This window comes from Gobio gobio, assembly GCF_949357685.1.
Source record: "Gobio gobio genome assembly, chromosome: 15".
NCBI classification, from domain to species: domain Eukaryota; kingdom Metazoa; phylum Chordata; class Actinopteri; order Cypriniformes; family Gobionidae; genus Gobio; species Gobio gobio.
The window spans coordinates 14,461,100-14,474,106 of NC_137108.1; the positions used below are offsets into that span (position 1 = coordinate 14,461,100).

The 13,007-nt window shown below is 38.0% G+C and overlaps 1 protein-coding gene across 2 annotated transcripts in view; it reads left to right on the forward strand.

The window, feature by feature from the left end:
- Positions 1-5,343: 5,343 nt before the first annotated feature.
- The window catches only part of prpf3 (PRP3 pre-mRNA processing factor 3 homolog (yeast)), a 41,874-nt gene continuing 34,210 nt past the window's right edge, over positions 5,344-13,007 (forward strand). The window contains exons 1-2 of one of the 2 annotated variants that reach the window (XM_079837430.1): positions 5,344-5,683; positions 6,361-6,506. In XM_079837430.1, coding sequence (XP_079693556.1) covers positions 6,362-6,506 — 145 coding nt within the window. In that variant the 5' untranslated portion in view covers positions 5,344-5,683; position 6,361. The remainder of the gene's footprint in view (positions 5,684-6,360; positions 6,507-13,007) is intronic. The other variant, XM_079837431.1, reaches the window with a different exon arrangement.

Consider the following 13,007-nt stretch of genomic DNA (forward strand, 5'->3'; position numbering starts at 1 on the left):
AAAATTTAGTGTCCCCAACTGAGCACGCCAAGCCAGAGGCAACAGTGGCAAGGAAACCAAAACCCCATTAGGTGACCTAATAGAGAAAAATAAACCTTGGGAGAAACCAGGCTCAGTCGGAGTGCCAGTTCTCCTCTGGCCAATTAACAAACAGCGTATTATTATTATTATTATTCTGGCAGCTTTACAGCTCAGAGGTCATAATAGATCAGAATATTCGAGGGACTGTCGGCAACATGCTGGAGACGGGTTTATTGAGGATGATGTTGATTAAATAATAATTAAAGTGCAATATTCGAATGATCGGAGGCAACACGCTGGAGACGGGTTTATTGAGGATGACATAACGATTTAAGTATTATTTAATTGTAATATTCGAACAATCGGAGTCAACGCGCCGGAGACGGGTTTATTGAGATGCCGTGTCGATGAGGCAGTTTCAGGGGGAGTCTAATCATGGTCTCTGCAGACACTTCGGGGTCCTGTGTTGGTCATGTGTTGGTCATGTGTTGGTCTTCTCTGGGCGCAGGTCCACCATCTGATCTGGATACGGCCCAGATCCGGCTGACTGCAGTAAACCTCGGGATAAAACAGAGAGACTATCATTAGCGTAGATGCCATTCTTCTGATGATGTCATGAGTACATCAGGTGTTATGGGAAGTGTTCCCGGTTCCGGCTGACCTAGTTAATGCAGCCTAACAATCATTTCATTGAAAAAGTGTTTTATGTGTATGCCACAGTAAAGAGATGTGTTTTTAGTCTAGATTTAAACTGACAGAGTGTGTCTGCTTCCCGAAAAATGTTAGGAAGAGTTTCGGAGCTAAATAGGAAAAGGATCGACCGCCTGCAGTTGATTTGGATATTCTCGGTATTATCAACTGGCCAGAATTTTGAGACCGCAGTAGACGTGATGGAGTATAATATGTTAAGAGCTCGCTCAAGTATTGGGGAGCTAAACCATTTAGTGCTTTGTAAGTAATAAGCAAGATTTTAAAATGTATGCGATGTTTAATAGGCAGCCAGTGCAGTGTTGACAGAACTGGGCTAATATTTAACTGGGTTAATATAATAGGTGTAGACACAGTGAAAGTTGCCTGTTTATTTATGACGGATGGCCGAGTTGTAGTGTCAAAAAAGACAGAAGCCCCCTGATGCAGGGAAGATAAGGTATAGGCTAAACTGTAAAAAAAATGCTCTTCTTACTTAGTATTCTTCTTTCTTAGTATCTTGTTATAGTCTACATTTCTAAAAATTCTTAAATTAAGATGCATTTAGATAAGTAAAATTACATAAGATATTTGTTCTTGTTTTCTTGAAAATCAAATCAAAATTAAATGAGTTTTTGCTTAAAACAGGCAAAATTATCTGCCAATGGGGTGAGAAAAATAATCTTGTTTCTGATTGAAATCTTGTTTCTGTCCCAAACAGAAATAAGATTATTTTTCTAACCCCATTGGCAGATAATTTTGCTTGTTTTAAAAAATATGTAATTTTATTAAATGCATCTTGATTTAAGAATTTTTAGATATTTGGACAGGTAAAGTGATATAGGCTAATGAATGAACAGTTTATCTAATTGCATTAAATATTTAAATGCATGTAATATCACTTTTTTTATAGCCTAATGTTTTTACTCTACAGTTGTGCAGTTTCAATGGGACATATGGCAATTTTAAAATGTATTTTCCGAAATTAGTAATGATATTTATATACAGGTTATTTAAAATAGCAACATTTTATGTAAAATTCACATTAAATTTCTAAATTTCTCAGTAGAATTCATGGTGAAAACATGAATGTGCATAGTTTAGTGGAAGATTGCTGCCATCTACTGGAAAACAAACAATTGCTAGTTCTCAATGAATAGTTTGTGCATGAATGTTAGATGCAAGTACTCTTGCTATTTGTGTTTAGGCTGTAATGTGTCGTAGGTGCTATTTTTGTATAGTTTAACTATAATCAGCCTTTACATTTTTTTTATAATAATATCATGAACATAATTATGGGGTAGAATGGACTGGAGATCATATAAAACAACAACAATAAAATAAAAAAAAACATCAATGCATTACAAAAATAAAACCATACCAGTGTTTCCTCAACTTAGACTGATAACATGTAGTGTTAAACCTTTAAGGGGCACCAAGTAAAATCTTGCCAAGGGCAGCAAATTGGTCAGGGCCGGCCCTGTAAGTAGGGTTGTCATTGTGGTACTTCTACTTTTACTAAAGTAAATATATCTCTGGGTATTTGTACTTTTACTTTAGTACTGAGATTAAGTACTTCCTCCACCACTGGTTAACACACAAGAGCGACAAATCAAAGCCATTCTACTTTGTCCTCTTCTTTTGTTTAATGGCGAGTTACATAACCTATTAAGGATATAGTTCACTTCAAAATGAAAACTTCCTGATATTTTACTCACCCCCATCTCATCCAAGATGTTCATGTCTTTCTTTCTTCAGTCGAAAAGAAAATAAGTGTTTTGAGGAAAACATTCCAGGATTTTTCTCTCCACCACCATTGACTTCCATTGCAACCAAAATGTTGAAGGTCCAAATCAATGCAGTTTCAAAGCGCTTCGAAAGGCTTCAGAGGCTCTGCATGATCCCAGACGAAGAATAGGGTCTTATCTAGTGCAACGATCAGTCATTTCAAATTTTTAACCTAAATTGCTCATCTTGCGGTGCTCTGCATTTGCACTATTATATACATTTTATTGTACATTATATAACTATATAACAAATGTAGTTATATTAATTTAACTATATTAATTATATAACATGCATCTGAATACCTCTTAAGCAAAGAGCAGGTTATACAGAGAGTGAGTGAGTTGCTATGGGTTACGGTTACATACCCTGAAAGTTACCTCCGTTTGTGGAACCGAAAGTTGAGCCTGTCATAACCTGCTTTCTGGAATACACCCCAGTACTCAATTGTAAGCAGGTTATGTTTATGTACGTTGTAAGAGAACATATGGAGCGAACCGGGGAAGGATAGTACAAATCCAGGAAATTATAGACCTATTGCGTTGACATCTAATATTGGTAAAATAATGGAAAAGATGGTGAATGAAAGGTTAATGTATCATGTAGAAATGAATAAATTCTTATCCAAATATCAGAGTGGTTTTAGGAGAGGGAGAAATACAATGGATCCGGCGGTGTGTTTAGAACATGAGATAAGAAAAGCACAAATAAATAGAGAAAGTGTAGTGGCTGTCTTTTTCGACATAGAGAAAGCTTATGACATGATGTGGAGAGAAGGGTTGTTAATTAAATTGTATAAGTTAGGTATCAAAGGTCAAATGTTTAGATGGATCAAGGATTTTTTATCGGACAGAACAATAAAAGTGAGAATAGGAAACAGTTATTCAGAAAAATTCACAATTGAAAATGGTACTCCACAAGGAAGTATAATAAGTCCTTTATTATTTTCCATTATGATAAATGATGTGTTTGAAGACTTGGATAATGGGCTGGGCCTCTCACTCTTCGCTGATGATGGGGCAATTTGGAAAAGGGGAAGGAATATTGATTTTATTGTGAAAAAATTACAGGAGGCTATTACAATAGTTGAAGAATGGTCATATAAATGGGGTTTTAAATTCTCAGTTGATAAAACAAAAATAATGTTGTTTACAAGGAAGAGAATTGGAAGTGAGGTGAAACTAAAATTATATAATCAAGAACTGGAAAGAGTAAAATATTTTAAGTTTTTGGGGATATGGTTTGATGAAAGAGTTACGTGGGCGGTGCATATTCAGAATATAATAAATAAATGTAAGAAAATAATAAATACAATGAGATGTTTAGTTGGTAGTGAGTGGGGAGCAGATAGGATGGCATTAAAGGCAATGTATAATGGATTGATTAGATCTGTGTTAGATTATGGGTGTGTGGTTTATGGATCAGCTGCAGAAACATCTCTTAAAAAGTTAGATAATATACAGAATCAGGTATTTAGACTATGTACAGGAGCTATAAAAACTACTCCAATTACAGCGCTACAGGTGGAAATGGGGGAAATGTCTTTGGAAATGAGAAGGGTACAGCTATCATTGAATTACTGGGTTAATTTACAAGGCCATAGTCAAGAGCATCCTACACTAGACACGTTAAAGACATGTTGGGAGAAAGAGAGGAGGAAAACTAAAAGTTTTGGATGGACTGTGATACAGAAAGCAACAGAACTTAAGATTAATCAATTAAATGTTAGTCCTACTGTTCCATTACCAGTAATAAAACCTTGGGTACTTCCAGATGCTATAGTTGATTTTACATTGTTAGAACAGAGAAACAAGGGTAAGGAAGGTAATTCATATAATGTACAGACATATATTAATGAGTACTACAGTTATGTTCAGATATACACAGATGCATCAAAGAGTTCAGACAACAAGATAGGAGTAGCATTTACTGTTCCAGAGTTTCATTTATCAATAAGGAAAAGGATCAGTGATGAGCTATCTGTTTATACAGGGGAAATGGTTGCATTATTATTAGCAATACAGTGGATAGAAGAAATAAGACCTGTGAAATCAGTTATTTGTTCAGACTCATGTTCATCATTGGCTAGTTTACAATACAGTCATTCAGAAAGTAGACCAGATATTTTAATGGAGATAATGCAAACAATATACAGAATTCAAATGATGGGGATTACAGTAGTATTTTTGTGGGTGCCTGCACATGTTGGTGTTCAAGGAAATGAAATTGCAGATAAAGAAGCAAAAGAAGCAGTTAAAAACAATGACATTAATTTAATTGTTAATTTAAGTAAGAATGAAATAAAGAGTATTATCAAGAAGAGACTAAAGGAAAGGTGGCAAAAACAGTGGGGCAAGGAGAAAAAAGGTCGGTGGTTCTATAGAATTCAAAGGAAAGTGGGAGAGATGAGAATTGCAGGGAAAAACAGGAGAGAAGAAATTGTAATATCAAGGATGAGATTTGGACACACAAGATTAAATAGTACACTTTATAAAATGGGTAAACATGATACAGGAAGATGTGATTATTGTGGGCAGGAGGAAACAGTAGAGCATGTTTTAATGCATTGTCAGAAATATGAGAATGAAAGAAGGTTGTTAATTCATAATTTAAAAAAAATAAAAATGCAATTTATACCAAAGTATATTCTGCAAAATAACTCGAGAAATGAGTGTTATAATTTTATTCTTCAGTTTCTTGTGGAATCTAATCTGTGGGAGAGAATATAATTATAATAAAAAATAAATAAATAAAAAAAATAAATAAAAAAGTCGTCTTGATCCACACTCCATACCAGTTGGTGGCGGAAATACACCATTGTGTTCTTTGTCAACCGCCAATAAAATCCAAGAAGAAGAAGAAGAACATATGGAGCGGAACATGTCGACTTGACATGTTCCGCTCCAGGTCGACAGATGACAGCAGTGTGCCCGGTGTCGTTGCGTTGCTTACCGGAGGAAACGTTCACCAGCAACTTCCGTTTCCGTTTCGCCATTGGAAAACGTTCAGCAAACACCGTGGGTGCAGAGAAGTCTAGAAACATTTCAGGACTGTTTCCTCTCCTTATTTGCAGAAGTAACTTAGCGGTTAATTTTTATCTTAGTTATTTGGTGTGGAGGAAGGAAAACGAGCATTTTAGCTAACGAGGAAACTTGCCAGGTCGCTGTAAAACAGCTGAATAAAGTGAGAGGTAAGTGTTTGTGTTAAGGTTCGGTTCGTTTGCTACCGAAACCCTTCTTTAACACAGCACCCATAACTTCCGGCATTAGATGATCGTTGGCACAATTATAGTTGTTACTGTAATACAACTTGGTATTAGCAACGACTGTCATAAAGAAAATAATTGCTCAATGTCGATTCTGAAAGTACTTACACTGAATAATATTACTTTCCAGTGCAGTCAATAACTGTGGACAGAATTATATTTTTGCAATGCATTGAGTACTTTGCTAACTTTCTGAGACACTTAGGTTTTAGAGCCACCGCGGTGGACTTTTGAGGCCAGTAACACAATTGAACTGAATCTTGTGCTGCAAAATATATAATAGTGTGTGCATATGTTGGAATCACAGATTTATAAATGGAGACTAAATCAAACACACCAAATACAAAACATTTTTAAACTGTTATGCGGTGCCCCATTTATTTTAGTGGTTTTAGTCATTTATTGAAGATTAGTGTGCTGGAAACACTCAAAGGAGGGGCTAATAAGCTTTTAGACAGTAAATAATTGAGAATCATTATAAATATCCTGTATTAAAGGAGAGCAAATAAACAATCAGACGTATATATTAATGTGAAATATAACAAAGCTGAAGTCTGTGACATTAGCATTACATTTTGTTTGTTTGTTCAATTTTCCTCCAGCATGTCTCTTCCCAAGCGTGAGGTTGATGAGTTGAGGCCATGGGTGGAACGCACAGTAAAGAAGGTCCTTGGTTTTTCTGAACCCACTGTGGTCACAGCAGCGTTACACTGTGTGGGAAAAGGCCTGGACAAGAGAAAAACCACAGGTAAGATGTTTGCCTTTTAAGTATATAGCTGGTACAGATATAAAAATGATTTGGCAGTTGTGCTGTAGGAGTGAATGCCTGCAGAGATGGGAGAACTGGCAGTCACGCAAATTGGAACTGTTTCTTCCATCCTGAAGACAGTTTTTTACTTCTGCGGCAAACCTAATGGCGGGCTTACATGGTGTGATTTTTGCTGTCGCAAGAGCTCACAAGCATTTTTTAAAAATCGTTTATGCTCATATGGCCACAGCTCGTATGGTGTGAGAGGAACTACGAGCTGAACCAAGTACCTTACGAGCTCCTCCCAATAATTTTTAAACATGTTAAAAAAATTGAGGCTGCCTGAATTTGATCAGTGTATAGGGTCTCCCCTATTCCCAGATCATACAATCACATCACATAGGCTACTAGCATACCCACACATACAAATACACTCTCTAGTTGTTTTTGTTGACCGTGCTCTTCTTTGCTATTCACCTAATAATAATCATCATCATCATTTCCTATCCTAAGCTATAGCAAACACATTGAAAATCTTCAATCTTCGTGTTAATGTGAAACCTCAAACGATTTCCAACATTTTGCAATTAGGCCTGTCGCGATAGTCAATAAATCAATTAATCACACAATAAAAAAAATGAGCTCGATAATTTCCAGCGTCCGTTTTTATATCCATTTTTGCCGAGCGTTACATTATATGATCACGCTTTTATACATGTAAATGCTTCTAAGCGCGACAAGACACAAGAGAATGCGCTGTATGTCAATGTCCTGTCTGTGTGTGTGTGTGTGTCTGTCAGTGTCCTGTCTGTGTGGCTGCGTCTCATGTCAGCTAATCGAGGGACACTCTGACCCCCAATTTCCACCGGCTGCGGAACAGCTCCGCTGCGTGACAGCTCCGTGTTCCGTCGTCCGTCAATACCCACCAGGTCCGGATTTGTTGCGGAACGGCTGCGGTCATGACTGACAGCTGACGTCACGAGGCCCCATGTAATCTCGCGAATTCTGGTGTGATCGCGCAATATTTAACCTGTATAGCTATATAACTCCTCATTACGAGTACATAACTAGCTATTTGCTTTCTATCTTTATTTCTTGGACAAAAATAGTGACTTACCATCCACACCAATCACTTCTGCTATAGTTTTCCACGCCGCATCCTTTTTAATGTTGTCCTTATAAAAAGGATGTGAGGGGTCATAGAAGATGGGTTGATTCTGTACCTCAATAATCAGCATTTCTTCATCCATCGTGTCAACGGGGTTAAAACAAGCCTGTCTCCACCCATTATGACGTTTTCAAGGTGTAGTGTAGGGAAATATGAGCGCGGTATATTTTATTTTGAAAATTAAACGGATCTTTTATTTTGTTTCTGGCTGTTCTGTTTTGTCACTCGACTTCCTGTCCTGCGTACTCTGCCCTGTAGTGCTGCGGAGCGCTCCAACATCCGGCAAAAATAGAAGCTCTGCGTATCTGATGCGGAGGGCTGCGGATCGCCGGAGTCGGAACGCAGCTGTAACGCATTCAGTGGAAATACACTCATTGACTTTAATGGAAACCTATTGACTCCGCCGCCGTGACGGAGCCGTAACGCAGCCGGTGGAAATTGGGGGTGACACACGCACGCACGCGCGCGCACACACACACACACACACACACACACTCTCGACGCACGTCAGTCTCCTGCTCACATCGAGTTCTCTTTTGCGCATGAACAAACAATAACAACAACAGGGAGAATTTTGAGTATTCTCATATTAGGAGTCTTAAATTAGTTAAATAACGTCTTAAATGACTTTAAAGAGTTGTGAGGAAATGAGATGCGCGTGAGATCCGCGTCAGCGGTTGTTCTTAAAGTGACAGTAGCACTGATGATGCCTGTCATTAATGTTCATCAAAGAACAACGGGAACAGAGAAAATTGTAGCTTTAATGATGATTAATTTATATTTCATGTTTTATTTATGCAGTTAAGAAAGGTGTTTGATAACTATTACATTTATGTATATGTCTAACAGGGAAGGCAAAGGTAAAATAATATTTATTATAATGGTTTTATGTAAAGATTGTTTTAAGTTCACTAAAATAAAAAAATTAAGCCTAAATGTTTAAAATGGTAGCTTTCAGTTATACTGTAATGTAACGTCATTAATGTTTCATAGAGACATCAGTGATACTGGCCTTCATTCATAAAAACATATTGACATTACAACACATATTTAAAATATGCAGTCAATAAATTGTTTCTACATTAATTTGGAGAATAACTGAAATTCAAACAATATCAAAACATTAAAAATGTATTAATCGTGATTAATTACTGAAAAATGAAAAAAAAAATTGTATCTATTCCCAGCACTGCCTAAAGCACAATCATCCATTCCAGCTGTTTATTCAAGTGCATTTTTTTATTAACAGACTGAGTCCATTGCTTTTTTTTTTTTGGTTGTTTTGTTCATTTATTGTGGATATTTAAAATGCTTTCCGTTTTCAGAGTTAAATAGTCTTTAGAAATACATTTATTGATCTTTGAAAAGGTGTACCTGCATTATTATGCCATTATCATTATTTTAGATGAAAATGTTCTCAGAACGACAATATTATCGTTTATCGCAATTTCTTGGCCAATTTATCGTCCAGCAAAATTTATCGTGACAGGCCTACTTGCAATGTACAGCTGTGCTGTGTACAAAATGCTTTGACATAATTATCAGGTTAACTTGACTCGTATCATGTGTAAGGGCTCACAAGCTCCCGAGTGTCTAAACCTGTACTGTGTACTCCAGGCTTAATTGCAGTCTCCTTATAGCTACAATGATAAAAAAAGATATCTATTAGGGGTGCAACGGATCAAAAAAACTCACGGTTCGGATCAGAGTCACGGATCGGATAGTTTTTCGGATCAGCAAAAAAAAAAACAAGACAAATAAACATAAGTTTTGTCTTTTTGTTTATTAACGCTTAAATGATTAATATAAAATGTATAAAAATCAATTTAAAGTGCACAAGCCAAGGCATATCTTCTTTTTAACATAATTAATGAAAAACAACTTAAAGTGCAACATAAAAAAGCATATCTCCTTCCTTTAAACATGGACCAATGACCACCATTAATAAAAAACAACTTAAAGTTCAACATAAGAAGGCACATCATCTTCCTTAAAACATGGATAGTGAAATAAAGCCTATGTCAACATCATCAAAGAAGAATAAAAGAAAGAAAGCAAAGCATACCTGAGCTTATAATTTCAAATTCTTTTTCAAAAAGACAAGGATGTCTACATTGTCTGGGGAGAGGGGACCTCTTTGCAGTCACTATGTCCCCTGCTGTTGAGAACACTCTCTCGGAAGGAACTGAAGAGCCTGGCACAGCGAGATAGCACCTTGCCATCTTGGCAATATGAGGGTATTTACACTCATTGCTTTTCCACCATGTCAGTGGATCACCATCCACTGTAATGCTGTTTGCTGCCAGGTAGGATGCCACCTCCTCTTTGATGATGTCAGCAGGAGTCATGCTGTCCATGTCTTTGCTGGCAAAGGTCTCTCCAAAAAGCTCTGCCATCGCCGACTTCTTTTGTGGAGATGTGTCCAAGTTTGCTCCTGTTGGCTCTGCAGCTTGACCCTGCAGGAAAAAATGTGTTGATTTAATTAAACCTATTATTTATTTTTATGTTTCATAGACATGAAAAATGTGGCCATAACATAAAATAACAATAACAAAAGCCATTATTACTGAAAATAAAAAATGTATTTAGATTTAAATTTATCATTTTTAAATAAAATAATTTTTCTTTACCTCATCACAGTCTTCAGTGCCCAGACTGCTCACAATCTCAGTGGTGAGGTCACTGTATGTCCTCTGACGTAGGGCAGGGTCCATGTGGGACAGGGACTTGAACCTCGGATCCAGGGCAGTAGATCTGTGAAGGTAGTCCTGTAGAGTAGGGCGCGAAGTGAATCTGGGCTGCAGGTCCTCTCTAATGGCAGTCTTGACATCTCGAGTGATGGTGTGGTCTTCCACACTTGGAGCCATGGATTGTAGAATCCTTGTTTTCAGTGGCAGGATCATTGACACAGATGGTGAAGTTTCAGTGCTCAGCAGAGATGTAACAGTTTTGAGAGGTTTAAGCACCTGGAGGACCTCTTCTGCTACTCTCACATCATCAGACAGGGTGATGATGTCTTTGACATTTTTCTTCAGGGTCTTGTCGGTCAATGCAGAGTATAGCTGCCTGCTGCTCCAGATAATGCTCCAACATATCATAAGTGGAGTTCCACCTTGTTGGGACATCATGTAAGAGTTTATGAGTAGGCAGCTTTAGCATTTCTTGCTTTGTCTTAAAGGGTTAGTTCACCCAAAAATGAAAATTCTGTCATTAATTACTTACCCTCATGTCGTTCGACACCCGTCAGACCTCCGTTCATCTTCGGAACAGAAATTAAGATATTTTAGTTGAAATCTGATGCCTCTGAAAGTCCTCCATTGGCTCAATGGTACTCTATACTCTCAAGACCCTTAAAAGGTACTAAAGACGTCGTTACAAAGTCCATCTCACTACAGTGGTTCTAAAATAACTTAATGAATCGGCGACAATAGTTTTTGTGCGCAAAAAAACCTTAAATAACGACTTGCATAGTGATGACGATTTAAAAACAAAGCATCATGAAGCTTCGAAGCGTTATGAATCACTGAGTCGATTCAGCGGTTTGAATCGCCAAATTTCAGCAGTTTGGCGGTTTGACACGCGATCCGAATATCATTCGGCTCACTGATTCATAACGCTTCGAAGCTTCATGATGCTTTGTTTTGAAATCGTCAGCACTAAGTAAGTCTTTATTTAGGGTTTTTTTGCGCACAAAAACTATTGTCGCCGATTCATAAAGTTATTTTAGAACCACTGTAGTGAGATGGACTTTGTAACAACGTCTTTAGTACCTTTTAAGGGTCTTGAGAGTGTAGAGTACCATTGAGCCAATGGAGGACTTTCAGAGGCATCAGATTTCAACTAAAATATCTTAATTTCTGTTCCGAAGATGAACGGAGGTCTGACGGGTGTCGAACGACATGAGGGTAAGTAATTAATGACAGAATTTTCATTTTTGGGTGAACTAACCCTTTAAGCACATGAGCAGCTGTTGTGCTTCGGTGGAAGTAGGAAACCACCTTCCTGATCCTCCCAAAGAGGCGGTCCATCCTATTGACTGAGATTCCCTTCTGTGATGCCAAATTCACTACATGTGGAAAGCACCCTATCTGTGGGCCCAGTCCTGCCTCATTCACTGCATTTATTTGATTTTTGGCATTATCAGTTGTGACTGGGATATTACTAGTATTGGGCCTCTTTATCTTCCATTCCTTCACTACTTGTGTCAGTACCTGCGCAAGATGAGTGCTTGTGTGACTCTCGAAGAGGGGGCATGTATGCAGCACCGGACTTCTCATCTCCCAGTCTGCTGTGATGAAGTGAGCGGTTATCGTCACATAGCTCTCCGTTCCCCTGGACGTCCACCCGTCTGTCGTGAGCGCAACAGAGGATGCTCGGGATAGATCATCCACAACTTTTTTCTTCTCCTGCTCATAAAGATCTGGCACAATCTTTTCACTGAAGTGGGTGCGCGACGGGATGTCATAACACTTTCAGCATGTGTTTAAAGCCCTCGTTTTGCACAACTAAATATGGCCTCATGTCTGCACCTATAAACACACCGATAGCGTTTGTGATGGCTTTAGCCCGGTCCTGCTCTGTGTTCAGGAGTAAACGCTGCTCCGTCTGAAACTACTGCTGCAAGTCGCTTATAATGTGAGTTTGAAAAACCATCACGCGCCAAATATCTTAACCAACTAGTAAAACTAAGCGTTCATGAACCTGTTGTCCAACAAAATACAATAACACGTTTTAACTCGCTTCATATAGTCAGTCGAGTGTTTGTGAGCTGATATGACTTCTTATCACAGAATGAGGCAGACGATGCATTATTTTATAGCCTATTCCAGTGGTTCCCAAAGCTGTCCTGAAGGACCACCAGCACTGCACATTTTGTATGTCTCCCTCATCAAACACACCTGATTCAACTCATGAGCTCATTAGTAGAAACTGCAAGACCTGAAATGGGTGTGTCAGATATAGGGAGACATACAAAATGTGCAGGGCTGGTGGTCCTACAGGACTGGTTTGGGAACCACTGGCCTATTCTATAGTGATAAAGTCTATGTCAATCAGCACTTTATTATTATGAAAATACCCGAGAAGGCTTGAAGAACTAAAAAGCGTTTCTATATTTTACTATTTCTCTTTACATAAATATTTTCTATTTAAAACTATAATTTCGTTAGGCTATTTTAAAAACCCAACTACTCATCCGCCCTATAGGTTGCACGTGTTGTGAATTGCCTTTTCCTCGTTTGAAGAAGAGACCAGGAGACGTTGGGATATCTTAAGCAGACGTTTACTCGTTTATTGAGAACCGTGCTGTTCTTTGGCTGAGGTTCCAACAATTC